This window comes from Typopeltis vanoorti, chromosome 13 (assembly GCF_054136105.1).
Source record: "Typopeltis vanoorti isolate ZY-2024b chromosome 13, IOZ_Tvanoo_1.0, whole genome shotgun sequence".
Taxonomy (NCBI): domain Eukaryota; kingdom Metazoa; phylum Arthropoda; class Arachnida; order Uropygi; family Thelyphonidae; genus Typopeltis; species Typopeltis vanoorti.
Window position 1 is genome coordinate 66,031,207 of NC_143561.1, and position 24,382 is coordinate 66,055,588.

The 24,382-nt window shown below is 36.1% G+C and overlaps 1 protein-coding gene across 1 annotated transcript in view; it reads right to left on the bottom strand.

Annotated features, from left to right (window-relative positions):
• LOC150100232 (uncharacterized) overlaps window positions 1-24,382 on the bottom strand; it is a 160,907-nt gene that overhangs the window by 86,250 nt on the left and 50,275 nt on the right. The window contains exons 4-6 of the mRNA XM_090402885.1: window positions 21,981-22,193; window positions 3,047-3,091; window positions 1,118-1,201 (exon numbers count right to left, since the gene is read on the bottom strand). Coding sequence (XP_090259011.1) covers window positions 1,118-1,201; window positions 3,047-3,091; window positions 21,981-22,193 — 342 coding nt within the window. The remainder of the gene's footprint in view (window positions 1-1,117; window positions 1,202-3,046; window positions 3,092-21,980; window positions 22,194-24,382) is intronic.

Sequence of the window (24,382 nt, forward strand, 5' to 3'; positions counted from 1 at the left end):
AGTTGTAAGTCAGTAGTTAGAATTGAAGGAAATATAGGAAGATGGTTTAATGTTAAATCTGGTGTGAGACAAGGATGTACATTATCCCCTCTGTTATTCATTATCTATATGGATCACATTATGAAGGAAAGTGGTATTAAACATGATATCAAAATTGGAGATGTTAATGTCAGGTCTTTGCTTTATGTGGATGATGTTATACTTCTAAATAAATCCACTACAAGTCTGCAAGATTCTCTGACTAAATTGAATAACAGTTGTAATAGATATGGTTGAAGGTCAGCAATAAAAAGACAAAGACAATGAAAATAGGCAGAATCATTGAAAATGTCATCTGTGTTGTGAATGGAGAACCTGTGGAACAAGTAAAATATTTCAGCTACTTAGGCACGATTTTTAGTGAAGATGGTAAATTAAATATAGAAATAGACAACAGAATCAGCAAAGCTGGTATGGTGGGAAGTCAATTGAATAAATTCATATGGAATAAGAGAGAAATTAGTCGGAACACTAAATTAGCGTTCCGACTAATTTAGTGTTCAAGACAGTGTTCAAACCAGTTTTAACTTATGGATCTGAGAGCTGGGTCATAAGTAAAACACTTAACCAAAGACTAGAGACCGCAGATATGAGAGTCCTGAGAAAGATTTATAGGCATGAACAGATGGCATCAATGGCAATATCATATTAAAAATAAGGATATTAGGAAAGAACTTAACATTGTCAGCATCCAGGAATGCGCTAGCAGAGCTAATCTCAGGTGGTGTGGTCACTTAAACAGAATGGGCAAAGAAAGATTAGCAAAACAAGTGTTCTCTGCCAGGTTGGCAACAAAATGACCCAGAGGAAGACCAAGATATAGGTTAATTGATACGGTACAAAGTACCTTAGATGATAGAAATATAAGATCTGATAATGTTGGAGTCTTGACAAGTAACAGACTGATTTGGAGGAAAATTGTAGATAGGAAATTAATAATGATGTAATTTCTTTTCATGTAGTACTATCATATCCTGTATACCCCTTCAGGGTACATGGCAGGAATATGATGATGATGATGATTAAAAAAATAAATAATAATTAAAGAAGGAAAAAAAAGATTATGATACAATCTTACCATCAGATGAAGCTTGTTTTACCAGATTGCCTTGGTTTTCAGCATTGAGAGCATTTCTTACTTTTTGGTTTTGCACACAGCTTCCTAATTATAATAAAAATGATACTCTTAATTAATTGGTTTTATTAATTAAGTTTTATTACTTATTAATTAGATGCAGAACAAACAGTGGCAAACAAAAGAACCTCAAATTCAACAGAATGTACTGTGCTGTATAGATCACATAACATGAACAGAGGTAGAGCTGCCCAGATATCACAGGTGTTCATCTTGATGAGTATGAACAAAGATTCTAATTATTTTAAATAGAACCATTGTTGGCTCTTCTACTATTATGAAACTTTGTTGTAGGAATAGTTCACTCCTGTAGTCCATTCATATTCTGTGTCTCAAACTATACCATCACAGTGAAAGATGATGATGCATGATTTATTGCTCCATGGGGGAGGAGGTCTAAGTGGCAAAGAGATGCATCCATCAATATCACAATGTGAAAAGATAAGTTAAAATTTTAACACTGTGTGTGCCAATAGCAAAAATTAGTTATTTAAATATTGCTGTATGATAGTTGTGATCAGTAGGTGGTATTCGGTGTAGTTAAATTTCTACATTTATTAAATTTATTTGTGTTTCTTGAGTACAGCTTTGAGCAGGAGTAAAATGACAGTGAAACGTATGATCGCACAAAGGATGAATGAAAGAGGCATGGATTTTTTGAAGATGGTGAGATGTCGTGAATTCAGAATTTATGCTTGGGGAGAGATTGAAAATATTTAGGTGGGGAGGATTAATAAGAGAGATGAGAGAGTCAGGGTGTGCAAGAAGAGTAGAATACTTATGGATTATAAGAGATTGTGGATGTAGTTATGGGAGTAAGCAGAGTTTATGGTATGGTTGAGTGCTTGAATGGTAACAGTAAGACAGTGTGCATAGATGGCAGCAAGTTAGCAGTAAGAGAGCAGATGTGCAAAATGAGATTTGCATAAATGGCAATTGAACAGACGAAAGCAGAGGTAGCAAAGATAAGATAGCAAACATATGAGGAATAAACTGAGGAGAATTATGGATTTGCATCGGAATGCGAGTTAGAATGGAATGAAAGATTTGAAAGAAATATCAAATGAGTTGAGAATGGCAATGGATTTGATGATAAGAGGTATGGTGGATGAAAGGGTGCACAATTGTATTCAGGGAGGTAGAATGAGCAGGGTGATTGAAGCTTGGATAAGAGGAGTACGCAAGCAAAATAGTTGGTAGTGATAGTTGGCACAAATGATTTGACTGGTAACAAGAAGAATATAAGGAGGGATGTAATGAGGCTGTTAAGGAGAGTGAAAGACAATGGTGTGGTAGGTAAGGTAGTCAGCATGCTGCCAAGGTTATCATACCTGGGCAACAAGCCATGAAAACTTCAACACAGCTATAAATTATGCTTGTCTTTTTGTCTTTGCAATTCCCCATCAGAATTCTGAGGATATAACGCCAGCCTGACTGGCCGAGTGGTTAGCGCATCCGCTCTCCAGCCAAACGGCTACGGGTTTGAATCCCGCCGTGGGCATGGATGTTTGTGATTGTCCTTGGAAATACTAGTGGCGGTGGGCAGCGGCAGATGGTGTTGGTGTAGTTGCGGTCAGTTAGTGTATTGAGTGGCGGAGACAGAGTTGTAGAGCAGGTGCCCTCCCTTGATGAGTCTTTGGACTCCCTGGAGGTGTCTAATAATAATAATAATATCTAATGTGCGAATTTAATTTAAAGAAAAACAGAAAGAATATTTATTATCTGTTAAACCATTTTTGAACTTTTCATCTAATTGAGATATTTTACCATTTTTTCTGACAAATTAATAGCATCAAAGTTTCTGGTAATTTATTATCAAAAAGTTATATTTTCATTATATTATAATCAAAGAATATATGAAAGTCTGTTTACCAGAAGTCCTTCTGATGGTACTAAATGGTGAATTTTGCTTTAAACCTGAAAACGTAAAGAACAAAATCAGAAACTATTTCACTATATAAAAGCACATTAATTACAAAATGCACAATATATGAATAACATGCACATGCATGCACACACACAAATGCAGATAATTTGATAACACAGAAAGAAATGGTACACTTTCTTGTGAAACAGCCCCCCCCCCACTCTTTTTTTTAAATGCTTGATGTTAAATAATACTAGCCAAGACATGCTTTTTCTATTTGGTAGCAGTTTTCCATTATTTCCATTGTGAATTTAATAATTTACACTAACATAAATATTAATGTGATTTAAATGACTAGAACTGCTTCATTCATCACAGTGTCAACTGCAGTCTTTGAATCATGTTAATATTGTGATCTTATAATCTTACAAAAAACTTACGAGATTTGTACAGGAAATTTCTGAACTTTTGAATTATTGTACAACAAGAGTTACTAGCTGTCTGCTTCATATGCTGCTAGTGGCAACATTGGGAAATAGCCTAGCAAAACCGCAACATGATATTTTGCTTAATTATTGTACATCTATTTGTGTCAACACATATTTGGTGTGTCTGGCTATTTTTTGTTTTGTTTAAAATGAGCAATTTTAATGATCAATGAATTTATGTGAAGTTTTGCATCAAACTGGCAAAAATCTTTCATGGAGACATTTGAAATGTTAAAAACAGCATTTGGGAATGAGGCTTTAAGTCAGACTCAAACGTATGAGTGGTGGAAATGATTCGAAGATGGTCAGACTTCAGTCGATGATGATCCCATTCAGGATAATTGTCAACATCGAAAATTGACAAAAATGTTCCAAAAGTTCGTGAAGTCATCTATCTGTTCTAACTGCCATTTAACTGTTCATAAGGTAGCTGAAGTAGTAAACATTTCAAAACTGTCTGTCATGAGATTCTCATGCAAAATTTAGGTATGCATCACATTGCAACCAAATTTGTGCCTCGCCTTTTAACTGAGATCAAAAGCCAATTCAAGCTGATGTGAGTCAAGAGCTTTTCAGTCAAGCTTACGAGGATGAAAACTTTAAATAAACATCATACCCCCCCCCCCAATATCTCATCCTTGGTAACATCATTACCAGGGATGAGATATGGGGTTTATGTCTATGACATCAAAACAAAAATTCAATCATCCTAGTTGGTGTCAAAAGGATCACCACGACCCAAAAAAGGGAGACAAGTGCAGTCAAATGTCCAAGTGATGATGAAAGTTTTTTCAATTCTGATGGCACTGTTCACCATGAATTTCTTCCATAAGGCAAGACAGTGAATGAGGAGTATTATCTTAAGGTAATGAAACATTTTCATGAGGCTATCAAAAAACAAAGGCCTGACGTTTAGAGGGAAAACTGATGGATGTTCATCATGATAATGCACCTGCACATACATCATTACTAATCCATCAATTTTTGATGAAACATAAAACAACAGTCATTCCACAGCCTGCTTACTCACCTGACCTCGCACCAGCAAACTTTTTTTTATTCCCCAAATTGAATTTGATGGTGAAAGGCCAACATTATGAATCGATTGACTCGATAAAGAAAAAAAAAATCACTAGCAGAACTGTACAGTATCCTGAAAGAAGCATTCCAGAAATGTTTCAAAGGATGGAAGAAATACTGGCAGTGGCATATACAAAGCAGTGGAGAGTAATTTGAATGTGACAAAGCCAAATTTCCTGTCTAATTCTAAAATTAGACAGGAAAATTTTTATTTAAAAGGTTTGGGAATTTCCCCAAAAAACATCGTATAACAATTACAAGCATTGCATAACCTGAATAAGAATTCAACAACAGATGATCCTACTGCCAAATTCAAATCAGCACAGATACTAAATGAATGTTGAATCAAGCTGGCTAGACCCTTGACATGTCTGTATAATCTAAGACTCAGTTCAGGAAAGATCTTGCAAGAATGAAAAGAATGTGTGATAGTCCCCTGTACAAGGGTGGTGTAAAATCTGATGAATCTCTAGAGTGGTTATGAAGATTTTAGAGAAGTTGATAAGAACTTGCATACAGAAATGGATTGACAGACAAGTTGTACTTTGCAAGGAATAGTGTACATTTACTAAAGGGATTTAACACCTGAGTAAACTGCTCATATTTTATAATAATGTTATGACTGAGTTAGATAAAAGGATGGTATACACTATGATACTTTAGCCTTTGTTAAGGCATCTGACAGGATACTGCATAAAAGGTTGTTGCATAGATTAACATGTTCATTGCCAATCACGCGATATCGTGTGGATGTCGCTATCAAGTAAAAAAAATTTGGCCACCACATGAAATTCCAATTTTCAGCTTGGCAATGAACGTGTTAAAGAATATAGGACTTGAATATAAACTATTGACTTGGATAAGAGAGTAACTAAATGGACAAGTAGTAGCAGAAAGTGGTATATGGAGAGTGTGAATTTGCCAGATTTAAGGTAATGTAATTGGTGATGTTCGCCAAAGATCAGTCCTTGGACCACTGTTATTCATCAATGATATTGGGAAGGACCCAACAGGAGATGTTTAATTGTTTGCTAAGAAAACAAAAATAGGCTGGACAATAGGGAAGCTGCTGATATGCAATACTTACAGAATGATTTGAACAGGCTGAAACTGAAGATAAATGATAATGGTTGTCAAAATTCAATGTTAGTAAATGTAAGGTTATGCATCTTTTGTGATGAGATTTCTAACAGCATCTATTATATTGGTGGGATTATGCTTGGAAAAACCAATGAGGCTAGGGATCTTCAAGTTATGGTAGATAAGTCCAAAAGCCACATGAAAGATTGCAAATACAACTCACAGAATAACAGTAATGTGAAATTAACACTTTTTTTAATAATACCTATGAGGATTTTTTTATTAACTACATGCATAATCAATATTTGAGACCTTTGCTATCCAGCAATCAAATACAAGATTTATGCAACAACATACAGACTTTGCATGGTGTGTCTAATGATATGATATGAATATTTTTTAATTTGTAAAGCAATGGCTGTTTAAATCATCTGAGATATTTTTTGTTTATAATATCTTCCTAAAGATGCTATTAGTCAAAAAAAGATCACCTCATGCCTGGCTATTGATGTTTTCCTCATGACAGAAACACTCTAGATTGTCTTCATCACCTCTACGATATGAACTCAGAAGTGAAAGTCAATGCCCAATTCACTATCATCCCAAGATTCCTTACTTTCACTGCTTCTAGTACCCTCCTCTCTCTCTCTCTCTCTAATAAAGAATGCAACCTTCCTTTGCTAATTCTCAGGTGCAGAACCGTACATTTAGCTACAGTGAACTAACATCCCCATTTATTTTGTGTCAATCTTATATCAGCCCCACAAAGTCTCAAACCCTATGACATGACAGTGTCATGTGTGGGTAAGTTGTTAGAAAGAAGAAAGCAATTTGTTGATATGTTTCTTGATGATGAATGCAGAGGGTGAGAAGTTCATTTGCTTGTGTTCATAAATTATTAGAGGAAAGTGGAGGAATGGTAGCCGCAGTTCAGTGTAGCAGCACCATCAAAATACTTACAGAAAAAACATGATGCAGCAAAATTATTAAAAGTGTTTATGGGAAAGCAGCTAGAGGAAGTCAGTGAACAAGGGGTCGCCAATTAAGAGAACTGTTCGCTTCTCGCTTCTGAATAATCCAGCATTCCGAAAGAGGTCTTAGGCACATCACCCAGATGTGGAAACAGTATTCAAAGTTGGTTGGATCTGAACTTTCTAAAGTGTCAAGAGAGAAGTACTGTTTGAAACAAAAATGAATGTCATTTTTTTTTTTTTTGAAGCTGAAGAAGTTATAAATCAGAGAGAGAGATTAAGGGCATGGCTTTTCTGAAAATAAGAGGGGATTACATTTTGGTGGCATTAAAATTATTATTATCCAGGTATTATTTACCACGTTCTCGTGTCTAACACTTATGTCTTGAATCGCCTTTATGAAAAAAAAAAAAAAAGCAAACAATTCTCTGATATTACCAACATTGAAAACATTTGGTGTTGTAAAAACACTCAGTAAAATTAAATGCTTAGGCTTACAGATATAATGAGTCGTTTCTGATGCATATCTGTATCTGAATTCTGATTGGCTTCAAAACATCGAATGGGAAGGGCCAATAATGTCATATTACACGGCAGACTCTTCAGAAAACAATTCGAAAGCTTTTAGGTTAGAATTAGTACAAGGAATTATTTGGGGAAAATAAATACTTCATTCAACTTTCCATCTTTTAATTTAATGTATGCTGACTATTAACGATCAAATTATGAGTGTACCATTACTGCATAAGAAAAACTAATTACCGACGCATTTAGATTGCCTTGTCGTGATTAATTATTCGTTACTTTGTGGTACGACTGAGCTCTCAGTCATTCATCTTCAAGGCCTACCTTTCCTAACTGGGTTGTGTGGGGGGGGGGGGGGGGGGGGGGCAGCTACAAGAGGAACTTCCAGCAGCTTCCAATGGTCATGATCCTCCACTACCAAGCTCAGGTGTTCTGGTGGGACTCCCAAATGTGTCCACCCTAGGTTTTGGATATAATCTATCCGGCAAGTCCTTGGCCTTCCACGTGGCCTCCACACCCTCTGCCTTGGCAAAGAGGCCTGCTGGGGGGGAGCCTCTCTTGTGGCATTCTGAGCAGGTGCCCGTATCAACATAACTGTGATCTCTCAACACGGAGAAGCAAAGGTTGAGTATTGAGGGTTTCCCGAATTGCAGAGCTGACTCTGTCGAGTTGTCAGCCCCACAACCCCTCGAATGAACCTCATTTCAGCCACTTGGATTCGTGTCTGCATTTTTTCGGTCATTACCCAACTCTCATGACCATAGGTGAGGATGGAGACATAGACTGTATTGAAGACAGCCAGCAAAGAGGGCCTGCTGGGGGGGGGGGGGGGGGGGGGAAGCCTCTCTTGTGGCATTCTAACCAGGTGCCCGTACCAACGTAACTGCGATCTCTCAACACGGAGAAGCAATGGTTGAGTATTGAGGGTTTCCCGAATTGCAGAGCTTCTTAATCTGTCGAGTCTTGTCATCCCCGCAATCCCTCGATGGAACCTCATTTCAGCTGCTTGGATTCATGTCCTCATTCTTTCAGTCATTACCTAACTCTCATGACCATAGGTGAGGATGGGGACATTGACTGTATTGAAGACAGCCAGCTTTGCCTTCCAGCTTAACTCCCTCTTCAATACTACCGAACAGCCAAGCTCCCGCAATATTTTGCTTACTGAGCCAATCCAAGTACCTAGCTCTTCGTCCCACTTTCCATCACTCGTGAAGAGACCCAAGGTATTTAAAATTCTCTACCTGCCTCAGTGGGACTCCACTCACATGTAGAGTGAACTGGGATGATTGTCTTGAGACCACAAATGTTTCAGTTTTAGTCACACTGATCTTCATTCTGGCTTCTGCACAAACAGCTACAAACCTATTCAGGGTCCACTGGAGGGCATCTGTGGAAGAGCTAAGCAGAACTAGGTCATCTGCAAAAAGCAGACGTCCAATGCTACATCTTCCAATTCTGACACACTCACTGCCTCGGCTGTGCCTATCAATCCTGTCCATAAATATGAAAAGGAGGGGTGACAGAACACACCCTTGGCAGAGGCCAACAGAGACTGTGAAAGGTTCAGACTTTGTACTGTTTACTCTGACACAAAACTCTGTGCATTTTTACAGGGACTTGATGGCAAGTAGTACAGGAGTATGGATTAGATGGCCAACTATTATCCCGAGGAACCTGGTCATATGCCTTCTCCAAGTCCACAAAACGTGTAAACAGTCTTGGCATATTCCCAAGATTTCTCAAAGACTTGCCTTAAAGTGAAGATTTGGTCAGTTGTGCTTCTACCAGGACGAAAGCCACATTGTTCTTCCTGGAACTTTGACTCAACTATGCTCCTGCACCTTTCCAAGCAGGCTGAGCAGAGAGATGCCATGATAGTTGCTGCAATCTCTCTGGTCTCCCTTCTTGAAGACTGGTATTATTATGCCTGTCTGCCACTGCTTTGGTTCTTGCCCAGATATCCAAGCAGCCTGACACACTCAAGTCAGCCAGAGAATCCCGTCTCAATTTAAGGCTTAGCATTTCAGGCCGAATTTCATTATCACCAGCAGCCTTGCCTGATTTTAGTGATTTTATTGCTAAATGGACCTCATCTGCTGTGAGACTAGTCATCACCCCAATCTGCACCTCTTGGATGTCCACAACTGCTGGGCCACCTGGGTTAGAACTCTCAAAGTATTCCCTCCATCTGTGGAGGATATCCTCGGTTGTTAAAAGTGCACCATCAGAGGCCTTAATTGCCCTTACTGTGCACGATTGCCTCCCTCGAAGGCAGCGGATGGTCTGCCAGAATACTTTGTTGGCATTTGCATAGGATGAGTAATCTTTCTCCAAAGGATTCCCAAGCCTTCTGCTTGCTGTCTTTACTGCCTCAGCAGCAGCTTTTCATGCCCCAATGTACCAGAAACACATCTCAGGTGATCTGACCCAAACCATGTTAGGTAGGCCTTTTTTGCCCGGACAGCTTTTTGGACCTCTTGGTTCCACCAAGGTGTCCTTTTCTCACTGCCGAGCTGCTTTCTGCCATAGCATGAGAGTGCAGAGGCATTGACAGCAGTTCTGAACAGCTCCTCAAACCAACTCCTCAACATCTGTGGTATGCTTGGGAATCTCTTTGAACCTGGAGGAAATGTCATCTGCAAAATTCTTCCTCATAGCTTCATTTTCTAGTGCCTCCCATTTCATGCGGTTTTGCTACCCATACCAACCAAGTTACCCTCCTTGTCTGGTCTTTGTAATCCTCATGGAATTGATTATTACCACTTCTCTTATGCTGCCTCCATAATGACTTTTTTCTCTGTATTGCATGCTTAATCTATTCATCCATTTCTCATCTACATTATTTAACCTTTTACCCATTGAAATACATTTAGACATTGCTTCTACTAGACACTTTTTGAATATCCCCAAGCTGCATTGATCTTCTTTCCAGCTAACTCCTCATTCCATGCTACACCTGCAATCTGTCTCCTGAGCTCCTTATAATCACCAACCTTGCAGTTCCACATATACCCTTTCATCACAGAGGTTCTCACACTGCTGGCAACCACCCAGGTAATTATTTCACTCTCTCATCAACTGGAGGGTGATTTGACACCTCATTTATAATTACATCCTCTGATGAGATGATCAAATCCAAGACCCTCAGTCCGCATATGGCCTCTATTACATATTATCTGAGGTAGTTATCCCTCAAAAACGCAAACTCATTTTCTTTACTTCCAGTTGCTATCTCATCATCCCAGTCTATATTGCTATAATTAAAATCACCCTTTTCTTATTTCTTTGGCAAATTTGATTATACATTTCATGGTCACTACCATCCACATTACCAGGTCTATAACAACATCCCACTAAGTATTTCATTCTATTCACCTCTATCTCACATCACACTGCACCATTTCCCTCTTGCCTTTCTATCTTGTATGGATATAACTCTTTCTCTATCATCAATAGCACTCCTCCTCCCTTTTTATCGTCATAAAAAAACATCATACCTTCCATCTCTGTTACTGTCTTGATTTCATCCTCATCCAGCAGTGTGTCACTTATTCCTACAATTCTTTGGTGAACAGACACAATTACCACAACCATTTAATTTGCCTTGCTTCTTACACTTATAGCATTTGTATACAAACATACTAACATAGCTCATTTCTGGATCTACGGTTAGTTCCCCTGATACTGCTTATTTGATGTGACTTCTCCAAGCTTAACTCAAGCCATTTCTTTTTCTCCTTATTCAAATCCAATTGTTTTCCCATGATTCCAAGTCATTCCCTTCCTTTTTTGTCTACACATGCATTCACATCCTCTTGGAGCATCTACATTTCTCATGTTGTGTTCCACTGTTCACCCTGAGCCTCCCTGTTTCCTTGTCTGCCTTTCACACCTGTTCTCTCATTCTCTATACTCACTTCTTCATTCATAACCACCTCTTCAATCTCTCCTGTTCTTCCACATCGCTTCCCACTTTATCAGATTCATTCTCTACACTCACTTCTATACCTTCCAGCAGCAGTCTCTCCAAGAGACTCACACCAAAACCACTGAAATGCAGTCCATTGCTCCTATACAGTTCACTTCATCCTTCAAACTCATTTCACACATTAACAAACTGCACTCCTTTCTCCTCACACATTTCTGCTAACATGTCATTTATAATCCTTGCTCTCCACCTCATCTCACCATTGTCATACCTGGACAACACACTTACTACCTTTCCTATCACACTATTCTTTTTTATCCGTCAGATTACCAGGAGATTACGCTTTCGACTTTGTTTTCATCCAGCTCAGACTCATCAAATGTGTGCAAAGATATTTAAATGTATAAGGCACTAGAGAAGAATAGATATCTGCAAGTTGTCCAACTGTGTCATACAGACAAGAGTATACAAAAGAACATGAAAGTAGATTATTATTATTATGTCTATACACAAATGCTAGGAGTATCAGAAACAAAGGCGTAGAGTTTGTTACCTTGGTCAATACATTGGGGCCTCAGATTTTAGGAATTAGTGAGACCTGGCTATCAGAATCAGATACTGAGTACTGGTACTGAATGTGAAGGGTACGGTAATTTTAGGATGGATAGACAGGATAGGATAGGATGGGGGCATGCTGCTAATGTTATAGAATGACTCGAATGCAGTACTAGTAACAGTATTTCATGTGGCAGTGAATTTGAAGCCATCTAGTGTGAGGCGAAATCTAACAAGATCAATTACATAGTGGGGTGTTGTTACAGACATGGTGGATCAGTTGCAAGTGATGAAGAAATGCATCACCAAATAGAGACGATGGACACGAAAAGAGTAACCATAATGGCAGACTTTAATTATTCAAATATCAAGTGGGTAGCAGTAAAATCTCATGAGAAAAATGAAACTGAATTTATTGAGCTGTTGCGAGACAACTTCCTCAAGTAGCATGTGACAGAAGGAACTAGAAGTGAAAGAGTGTTAGATATGATTATAGTGTCAGAGGGTGTTTCAGTTAAAGACATAACTATTCTGCCTCTGGTTGGTGACAGTGACTAAATTTCTGGGTTGCATGCTGAACTACAAAGCAAGAAATTACGACCACCAGAGGAGTATACCGAGTTCAGCAGAACGGTTGTTGGATGAGAAGAATATAGACAGTGCATTGAAAACATTTAAAAATACTTCAGAATAAACAATACCAGAATGTGTCCTGAAAGTTCGAAGAATAAATAGAGTAGGAGTCAAATGGATGCATAGTCTCATTAATCAAGAGATTTGTAAGAAATGGATGATATGAAAGGAATATAATGTGAATAAGATGATGACCATTATGAAAATTATAATCAGCAGGCTAGAATAATCACAACTATTGTACCGAATGCTAAGTCTGAGTATGAAAGAAATTGGCTCTGCCAGATAAAGACAACCCACAAGAATTCTATCGATATACTGCAAGTAAAAGAAAGAATTAATTTGAAAGAATAACTCTTCTGAATGCAGATGGCATCAGGATGACAGATGCAGAAGAGGTTGTTCAACTAATTAATGCCCATTTTGCTAAAAGCTATCAACCTGGTGTATGCAACACTGAGTTCACTGCTACCTCTTCATTAAATGAAGAAACTCAGGTATAAGAGAAGGCATTAGAGATGTTGCACAAACTGAATAACAATTCAGTAATGGGAACTGATGGGATATCAGCACAGGTGTTAAAAAAGTGTTCAGCTGAACTGGCTACTCCTTTGCCAGGAAAGAATTATTACTCCTTTGAAATGGAAAGAATGTATTGCACAAGGGGTAGTGCAACCAATCAGTATTTCAAGAGTGGTGAAGATTTTGGAAAAATGGGTTAGGGGCTCACATTTAGAAATGGGTTGACAGTGAATCTCTACTTTGCAATGAACAGCATGGTTTTACCAAGGGAAGGTCATGTTTTAGCAACTTGCTCACATTCTATAATAAGTTACTATTGAACCAGACAAGGGGAATGGATACACCATGATACTTTTGGATTTTGCTAAGGCTTTTGACAGAATACGGCATGGAGGACTGTTGCATAAACTGGCAAATATGGGTTTGCATTATAAAATGTCAGCATGGATAAGAGGATGGCTGACTGACAGATATCAAAGAGTGGTATACAAGGGATGTGAGTCTGCTAGATTTAAAGTAACTAGTGGTGTACCACAAGGGCCTTGGTCCACTGTTATTCAATCCGTACATTAATGAAATTGGGAAGAATTTGACAGTCAACAAATAGGTATTTGTTGATAATGCAAAGATAGGTAGGGTAATCAGGAATGCTGCTGATATGCAGTACTTTCAGAATGGTTTCAATAGACTGGAATTGCGGGCATGAGAAAATTGATATCAGTTCAATGTCAGTAAATGCAAATTCATGCACTTTGCCATGATTAGATATCCAATGTCATATTATATTGGTGGGATTATATTAGAAGAAACAGATTAGACTCAGGATCTTGGAGTGTTAGTAGATCAAGTTGAAATTCAGGGGCCATGTAGCAAAGATTGCAAACAGAACTCAAAAGATAACTGCAATGCAGATATGCTAACCACTCGGCCAGTCTGGCTGGCCGAGTGGTTAGCATATCCGCTCCCCAACCAAAGGCTGTGGGTTCGAATCCCGCCGTGGGCATGGATGCTTCTGATTGTCTGTGGAAATACTAGTGTGGTGGCCAGCAGTAGATGGCATTGGCATAGTTAGTGGATTGAGTGGTGGAGACAGAGTTGTACAGCAGGTGCCTTCCCTCGATGAGTCTTTGGACTCCCTGGAGGTGTCAAATAATAATAATACTGAAATGAACTTTCAGATGTAAAGATAAAGCTGTTATTTTGCCTCTTTACAAGGCCTTTATTAGATCTCACTTGGACTATTGTGTGCAGGTCTGATCTACTCATTTTCATTGTGATTCTGATGCAGTGGAGTATAGAATGTGAGAAAGTTGCTAAAACATGACCTTCTCTTAGTAAACCCATGTTGTTCATTGCAAAGTAGAGACTCACTGTCAACCCATTTCTGAATGTGGGCCCTAATCAATTTTTCCAAAATCTTCACCACCACTCCTGAGATACTAATTGGCACTTGACACTCTTCAAGCAAAAAATGTCATCCTTACACAATTTACAAGGGTGATCTATAGTTCTCTCTCTCTCTCTCTATTCATCATGTATTGAAACATTTATTTTGTATCAATCTTATAGACCTCCTTTAAGTTATTAAAGGAGGTCTATAAGATTGACCACCTATTTTCCACTATAAGAATGACCACTTCTATAAGAAATCTATGACATTTCTATAAGATTGACTACCTCTTTTCCACCTATCAACTAAACTTTGCAATCTTCAACCTATCCTCATCGAGCATTCCACAGACCTGTCATCACCTGCTTGGTCACTGTAATATTTTTCCATGCAGTATTCAGTCATGTCTTTGCAAAGTCCAGCAGTACATGGTGTAGCCATTTTCCTTATCTAATTCTGCTGTCACTCTATTATAAAATGTTATTAAATTACTATGGCAGGATATAAATCCTGTTGTACATCCACCGACTGCTGAATTTTAACTTGAACCAAATTTTCTAATACTTTAACCACAACTCCAGAGATACTAATTGGTCTGTAATTTACTTCTGTCTTGGAACCACCTCATCTCACATCATATATTTTCAAATGAACTTTCTCCCTCAGACCTAAAATTCTCTTTAACTTCTAATTTTGCTGGTTGGAGTTCTTCATGTATCATTAGTAAAACTCCACCTTCTGTCCTATTCCCTCTATCCTCCCTGAAAATGCAATACCCTTTACATTCTATCATGTAACTATAATTTTTGGCAAGGTCAAGTAGATCAATGCCAAAAATTCCTCTTCTTTATTTCTAATACTTGTGGCATTTGTGTACATGCATTTCAACATCCCCCTTGGACTAACAGTTCTACTTGTGGAATGTCATTGCCAATCTATATCCAATTGAGAATGGGAAGGAGATCAGTGTTTAAGGCACTGGTGAAAGAAGATCTTAAAGTGTGAATTATCTATGCAATACAAGATTTTGAAAATGACGAAGGTGAGTAAAGATTACTGTCATCAGTAAAGCTATGAATAGGAATGGATGTTTGAGAGAGAGAGAGAGAGATCATTGATATATAAGAGAAAGAATGTAGGCAAAAAACACACATGGAATACACCAGCACTGATTAAAAAATTTGATGAATGGAAACTATCCACCATGATGCATGATGAATAACCAGAGAGGAAGCTGACAATCCATTCAAGAAGAAAAGGATAATACCAACACGGCCAGAGACTTATTGGTATCAAATTAAATCATTACTGATAGCAAACAGTTCAGCTTCTTTTCCAGCTTGGTCTGTAAAGTTGGAAAAGGGAAGCCAGTCTCAACTGTGGACACTGAAATCACCAAGGAGAATTAATCACTGTTAGAATAATTATACTATATGTGATCAACTTTCATAGATAGTCAAGTAGGTTAGTGAAGTCATCAGAGTTAAAAGAAGAACAATAGAAGCAGCAAAGAAAGGCAACAGAACGAGGCAAGGACACCACAAATTCTCCTCAAGGGTCATTGTACCAGCAAATGACTGAATCCCCTCCCCAGAAGCAATTTACAATATTAATTATATGCAGGATGAATAGCAGTGGACAAAGAATAGAGCCAAGCAGAATATTAAGCTTCTGTGCAGTACCCTTCTTCTATACTGCTCTTGAGATACAAAATGATATCCTTCTCTCAACCAATTTTGTAGCCAATCCACTATCTGATTCCATTTGTCATAAACAATCTAGCAAAACCAGATTGTCCCATGACAATACCAATATTTACAATAATCCCATGCTTTTGAAAAATCTTTCTCTCCTCTTTGTCAAAAGTGGATAGTGGATACATTCTCCTTACCAACTCCTGCCATTATTCTGCTATTATAAAATGTAATCACACTCACGGGTGGCTCGTGCATAGGCACTGCAGAACTGCAGCACCCCAATTTTTCTCGATATATAAATATATTTATTAATTTATTTATATTTGCTTGTAATATTTAATTTTATCATCAACAATCCTATATAATTCTCTTATTTTGTATAAAAAATAATAAAAATCCATCTTGTAGCACTTAGGAGGGCGAAGGATGCTAGGCAGCACTGTGTTTACCGCAAAGGCACTGTCCGTCGCGCAGTTCCACTGTTGTTTATATGCAGTTTGCGCCAGTAGTAGAGTGTTCGTAGTGCTTATCGTGTTTACTCCATCTCTTTAAATATTTGTACATTACAATTAAAGGATTTAATTGTAATGTCCAAAAATTGTAAATCCATTTCTTTAATTACAATTAAAGGAATGGATTTTATTTTTAAGTAATTTTGAATTATACTAAACTGTACAATTGTATCGATAATAAACAATATTTTTTCATGAAACAAAACAAGAAGAATATATTTCATTTTAAAATAATTTTGAATTATACCAAACTGTGTAATTTTATTGATAATAAACAATATTTTTTCATGTTTCATTTTTTAAAAAAAATGTTACTATAATTTTGATATTTTATTCAAACACGTATACACTGTACATGTATATGTACACCCACGATTTCAAGCCACAAGCCACTACTGATCACACTACTAAAATATGACCACCTTTTAACAAGCCCATACTGGTTTGTTTAGGTTAATAAACTTGAATTCTAACATTCACAGTACTTTTTGATCACACCTCATAGTTCAGTAACCAAATGTTATGTTCTCCTTCATATCATATAATACTGAGCAAGGAATATAATGAAATTATACTCCTTGTGATAATCAACTTTTAAGTTTTTGGAAACTGTAAGTAGTTGTAACATTTCTGATGAAAACACCATAAATCCAATGTAAAATGTTCCTCAGATTTACAGATATCATTGCATTGCATTACATTCAATCTTAGAAATCCCACTCTAAGAACTGTCCTGCTTTTATAGTGGAAGGTATCGGCAATGTTCAAAAAATATCTCATGAAAATCAATGTAGAAAGTGGAAGTGGTAAGTCATGACTCATTAACTTGATCACGTTTTATAATACAGTAACAGCTGAGTTGGATAAAGGTAATGGGTTTACAGTGATACTCGTGGACTTTGCAAAGACCTTTGACAGGATACCATATGGAATTCTAATCAGTAAACTGCAGCACATAGGGATGGATATAGGATTGGTGAGATGGATAGGAGGGTGGTTGATGGCACGATATCAGAGAGTAGTTTATTTAGGAATGGAGTCCAAAAGAAGGTCTGTGACTAGTTGCATGCTGCAGGGTTCAGTTCTAGGTCCCCTACTGTTAAATTTGTACATTAACAATATAGGAAAGGATCTGAGAGGAACTATTCAGTTATTTGCCAATGATGCAAAGTTGGGTAGAGCAATAGTTAATACAGATGATGTCAAAATTTTGCAGGATGACTTGGATAGATTGGCAGACTGGATAAAGGAGAAGATATTAGTTTAATGTGGCAAAGTGTAAGGTTATGCATTTTGGGGTGAAAAGATTACCAGCTGTATACCACATTGGTGGAACTGTGCTCCTGTAAATTGACGAAGCCAGAGTGTTGGGAGTGTTAGGGAGTTAAAGTTTAGGGGACACACAGCAAAAGTGGCTAAAGCAGCTCATCCGATTACCTGGTTACTAAAGAATACTTTGACAAGCAGGTAGTGTTCCTCTTTATTGAGCCTTGATAAGATCCCATTTTGATTACTGCATGAAGATCTGGGCGACAGGGTTTCTTGGTGATGAGGATCTGGAGGCGAGTGACCAAGATAATAATAGGTCTATGGAATGAACTTTATGAGAATAGGTTGAAGATTGGTGGGTTAAAGAAACTAATTGACAGGTGGAAAAGGGGTGATATGATATGATTGAGATATACAAATTACTGAAGGGTTTTTACAACAATTGACTCACGAGGAAAATTTTTCAGAACAGGTCTGGTGGTAGTGGTGGGAGAACTAGGAGCCATTCTTAGAAACTGAGCAAGAGTGTAGTTAGCAAGGGTGTTAGAACCAAGTTTTTTGTTTGGAGAGAGTGATGAATGAGTGGAATAGGTTGCCAGAGTCTGCTGTGGTTGCCATGACTGTGAATGAGCTCAAAGCAAAGTCTGATGGATTGTTTCTGATAGATGCAATTTCTATCTAAGCGTCCCTGTAATGATTCGGGCGTGTGTGGTTCTTTTATGATAATAAAAATTTTAATTATTTGAAATTTCTTAAATAAATTTTGACAGAACAGCCACACGTGGGTTCGCTAAATGTAACGAACCAGGGGTGTTGACTAGGCAGGATAATCGTTAAAAATCCGAATATTCAAAAAATTCTCAAAAGTTGAAGCAAATTTTGATATCGTTGAATATAATGATACAGGGATTATAGCCTTCTCACCGACCCGAATCGTTAACAAAAATTAAAATGAATTTTAATTAAAGTTAAAATATATTTGAACTGAAGTTTAAAAAATTCTTGCATTTTACAATTTAGTAACCTAAATTCTTAGTAACTTGTAAAATTTTTTTAATAATTTTTATAAGTTTAACTATCTTTTAGGAAAATAAAAGAAACTCAAGATAAATGAGAAAATAAGAAAAGAATTCAGAAATAATTAGAACATTTAATATAAGTATTCAAAAAATAACATCTTTACAGAATAACAGAAAATAAATTAAATTACATAAATATACTCGAAAATTTTTTCATTAAAATTTTAGGGTTTTGAATTTCATATTCACAAAATTAGAAATAATGGTTTTAACGTTTAATTCCGCACATATATCATTTTCAATAGCTATTAACGCCAAACTAACAAGCCTTTTTTGTGACATACTTGTTCTTACGTAGGTTTTAATCAATTTCAACTTGGAAAAGGAACGTTCACCGCTCGCTACACTAATAGGTGAGGTTAATAGTATTCTTAAAGCAATTGAAAAGTTAGGGAAAGATAAATTATTGGACACAATAAAATTAAGAATATCGAAAAGGTTTTGAATATTTAAATTATCCTTCGGAAAAATATCTTCCGAAAAGCACATAACTCGTCATATAGTTCTATTGCATTTATGTCTTTACTGTCACCGTCCTTCAAGAGAATCTCTAAATCGTCACAATTTTTTGGTAAATCTTCATTATTAATTTGTAGTAATCTATACAAGAAATTGAAATTATCATAATATGTTTTTAGTTGTTCAAAACATTCTATTAATGAATACATTGCAACGTCTAGAAGTGTATAAAACACATTCACTCTAAATTTATCTTCTGGCGATTGTGGCGTTTCGTCATGATGCTCGTAGTCAAATTGTCGTGTCTTCTTTCGTTGCGAACTTCCGTACCAGTTTTAAATTCTTGTTTTCAATCCACCTCTTCACTCAGCTATTTTGCTGTTTTTAGAACTTCTTTAAAATTTGTATCTGATCGATACTCTTGTAAGAATATTTTAAATATTCTTACAAGGTTTAAACCCTGTGAGTTGTAAGCTCATAGGGTTCATTCTGTTAAGTAAATTATGCCAAGTTATAAGAGAGCAAATAAATTTGTAGTCCTTTATTTTAGCACATAATGTTTGTGCTTCATGCTGAGTTTCTTTATTAAAACTTTCATTATTTAAAATTTCAAGAAATGCATCGTAAATTTCTCCTAACTGATATCGTAGAGGGCAGATTGCATTTAATTTTGCTTTCCCATCATGTTTCTGATGGCTGTTTCAATGTTAAATTTTTTACGAACTTTAAAAGGATTGCCCAATGTTTGTAAGAGAATTAAAAGAAATTGTATATTTCTTGAATAATTGCAAAGAAACTAATTGTATCTGCATCGTTAATGATTAAATTTAGAGTATGAGCAGCACGCAGCTCGTAAAAAGCTCGAGGATTTTTGTTCAAAAGGAAATTTTGGAGCCCATATTTTTTCCCTTTCATATTTGCCCCATTGTCATACCCTTGACCTTGCATGTCTTCAATGGGAATGTTCCATTTTTCCAGTTGTTCCATTATTGTTGCACATAAACCACGTCCTGTGGAATCTGATATATCTGCAAAACCTAAAAAGTTTTCCTAATCTTGACAATTCCATTGTCACAGGAAACAAAGCAAATAATAACGGTCATTTGTTCTGTTTTACTTGCATCAGGTGTGCAGTCTAAATTTATGGTATAATATTTAGATTTTCGAATTGATAATAAAATTGTATCCCTGATTGCGTTACTTAAAGTTTCCAATATTTCATTTTGACTGTCTTTACTGAAATAGTGTATTCTATTGTTTCATTGTAGGGGCCCTTTCAACATGATTTTCCATAATGGGATCAAACTTTGTAAACAGTTCGACTAATTTTAAAAAATTGCCGTTATACCTTTCATATAATTTATCAGATGATCCGTGAAAAGCTAAATTTTGGCTACCAAGGAATTTTATAATTTCAATCAAGCATTCTAAAACACTCGTCCAATGTTTCTTTTCCATTTCATACATGCTTTGAGTCTGGCAATCAATAGTAGTTTTGTTTTTAAATTTTTATCAAGTTCCTTCATTTTAAGAAATTTTTCATGTGAGTTAAACTAGTCTCATGTCTATGCAAAGTTGTACTTACATTTCTCCAATCATTATAACCTTCTACAAGACTACTTGATTCAGTAGGTGCAAAAAGTTCAACAATAGCAAAAAACAGAATTTAAAGTTTCGAAATAAATGAGCCATGTTCTTGGCACGAGCTCTCCGTTTTCCATTTTTCTATTATAATACGTGTCGCCGAATTTACGACTATACATATCTCTGGGATATATTATATTTTTCTTTTAAACAGGCCCCATTTCAATTAAAACAACTCATAATTTTTCATCAATATTTCCCCATTCACCTGGATCTTCTAAATTTACAGAGACTGACAATGTGTTAGTTTTGTGGTCAACTACAACTAAATCTTCTCCTAACTGTTTTTCACTTAAATGATGTGTCTTGTTATCTTGTTCAATAGTTGCAATAGTACTTTCATGCAAACTGGATGATGTGCACTGTTCTTCAACTCTAATATCTGATGTATCGAGTTGGTTACAATTTGCATCAGAATATTTTAATATTTTAACAAATTTATTAAGAGCCGCAATTTGTTTCTTAATATCTGCTTCTTTCGCAGCATGAAGCTAACGATTTTGTGCACCGGATAACTTTTTTTAAAATTTTTGATTTTATTTCTATTTTATACCCACAAGAAATTATTACACAACACGACACAGAGAGACGAAATAATAGTCCACACTGCACTACTGTCAGTAGCCTACTGAGATGCATAAACATAACTAGCAACAAATGTTTTGTACGAAAATTCGTTTCTGCACATAAAAACTGTTCACCGTTTCACTTTAGACAGACTGCAGTAGACACAACATTCTGCAGGCAAACATTTAGCCTGCTCTTGCTGGAAATTTGTATATATCTTGCAGCACTTTTAATAATAATTTTTTGCTTTTAAACTTCATTTTAATTAATGAAGTTTAAAAAGTTTATATAAACATTAAAAACCTGGTACAAACATTTTCATACATATTTGGATGGAAAATGACTTTTGTTTACAGAGTATGCAATTTCCAATTTTTAGATTTTAATGTTTCTTTTTTTAAAATTCTAAAAATTGGAAACTGCCTTGAAAACTGTAAAACTGAAGAGTCATTCATTTGATAAAGATATGTCTAATCACAATAAGAGTTTATAATGATATACGTAATTTAAAAATAAAGATGTCAGGCGGAAACTTACTTTCTTCCTGTAATCTAGCTATTTCATAAACATCAATTATATGTAGTGGTTGACTGGCAGGGAGAACAACTGATGCTGAATCATTGTTCATACAATGTTCTTTTGCATCATCGACAGGCCTTGCTGAAGGGTATCTACAACCACTATCTGCAGAACTTTTCTTCTTCTTTGGATAAGTAAAAGTATGAGAATCTATTATTACTCGAGGTGAATCTGTAATAAATAAAAACGATAAGAGTATTCATTTATTTTAATGACCCTAAATTTTAAAATCTATTACTGCTTCCAAACATACAAAAAATGTACAAAAATCTACCAGATGAAATTAAACAGCTTTTACACCATATTCAGCAACCAAATTTGAATTAACCTGATGAGCTGTATTAATTTTTGTATTAATTTATTTTGAAAATAAGGTAATATTATATTAATATTATGGTCACCATCAATTTAACATAAAGAAATAATTTATGCACAAAGCATTTACATAAATTCAAATAAATGAAATTATTAAATTTTGCTGGTTCCACCTTGCTAGTGGATAATAATAAAATTCCATAGTGGGTTGCAACAGTGAACTTGATATGCTGTAAGGAGAAAGATTTAACTGAAATCTGATTGATGTGATCAGTAGAAAAGGAATGCAGGGCATTTTTATTTCAATTTTTCAAGTTTGAATTTCACAGCATTAATTGTTTTGCTGTTTTTTGACACACTGAAGTAATCTTTCAAAACTGAAGTTAATTGTATATATAAAGAATGGCAGAAGAGATAAATAGTAAAACAAGAGTCTTGGTTCTTTACTTTATCAGATGATGTCATTATACTCCTAAATAAATCTAGTGCAAATCTCAACTAACTAAACTGATTGTCCCACCAAATTTGCTATGAAAATCTGCAATGAAAGGATGAAACCATGGAAGCAAGCAGGAACATGGAACACATCAAATGAATCAACCAAAACATTCATTTTGACTATTTGGGAATAATATTTAGTGAAGATGGCAAATTAGATATGGAAAGAGATAACAGAATGAACAAAGCTGGTGTGATAGTAAGAGTGATAAATTTATCCAGATAGTAAATATCTGGATAAATTTATATGGAACAGGACAGAAGAAGCGTTCAAACAAATTTTAACCCATGGATGTGAGAGTTGGATAGAAATAAAACAGATGATCAAAAATTGCACACCACAAACATGAGTTAGAGAAAAACTCTGAGGGTGGGGGGGGGAGCAATGAAAAGATGAAACTATGAAAATAAGCAGGAACATGGAAATCATCAATCGCATTCTCAGTGGAATACTTACAGAACACACACAAAACATTTCAGCTATTCAGAGACAATTTTTATTGGAGAATGATAAATTGATTATGAAAAGAAAACAGAATTAGCAAAGTTAACATGGTGGGATGTCAGATGAAGATATTTATATAAAATAAGACAAAAATTAGCCAAAACACTAAGCTAGCAGTGTACAAGAAGGTATTCAAACTAATTTTAATCTGTGGATCCAAATTCTAATTTGGATTAGAAATAAAAGCTGATCAAAGACAATGAAAATAGGTAGAAACATTGAAAACCTAAACTGCATCCTGAATGGAGAACCTATAAAACAAATAAAACATTTCTGTATTTAGGAACAATTTTTACTGAAGATGACAAATTAAACATTGAAATAGACAGAATTAGCTAAGCTGGTATGGTAGGGAACCAGTGCAATAAATTTATAGTGAATAATAAATAAATTAATTAAAACACTAAACTGGCAGTATATACAAAGCAGTATTCAAATCAATTTTAACTTATTCTGGTAGTAAGACTTATACGTTGGTTAGACATAACTGGTAATTAGTTTACGGAATTAACAACGCATATAAAGTATATTAATTAAAGGTAACTTTAATGAATAACTTCTATATTTCGGCAATGTCACATTGCCATCCTCAGGAACATAAAGATATGGTATGTGCACTCAGGAACTAACACAAAGCAAATGAGGAAGAAAGCAAGAAACTAATATTGTTCCTAAAGTCCTAATGGTGCCCTCTTGCGGGCTAATTTGGTAGTCTTGGCAGTTGGGCTAATGAAAGTCTCCCAAATTTGGGGCAGTTTCATGCACCCAAATTTGTTGAGGTTAGGAACGTTTTTTAGAGCTGCTGAAGATTCTTTGAATAATCTTTCGTATTTAAACTTGCTGCGATGAATTATTTTTGTTTTCTTCCAACGAATTTTATGGTGGGTATCCAAGGCATGGTCTGCCAGCCCAGAGCGGCTGTACTGGTGAAACCGGATGTAGTCTTGGTGTTCTGAAATCCTGATATTTGTTGTTCTGCCTGTTTGGCCAAAGTAGGGCAATTTGCAGCTGCAAGGGACCTGGTATACACCAGGTAGGTCTA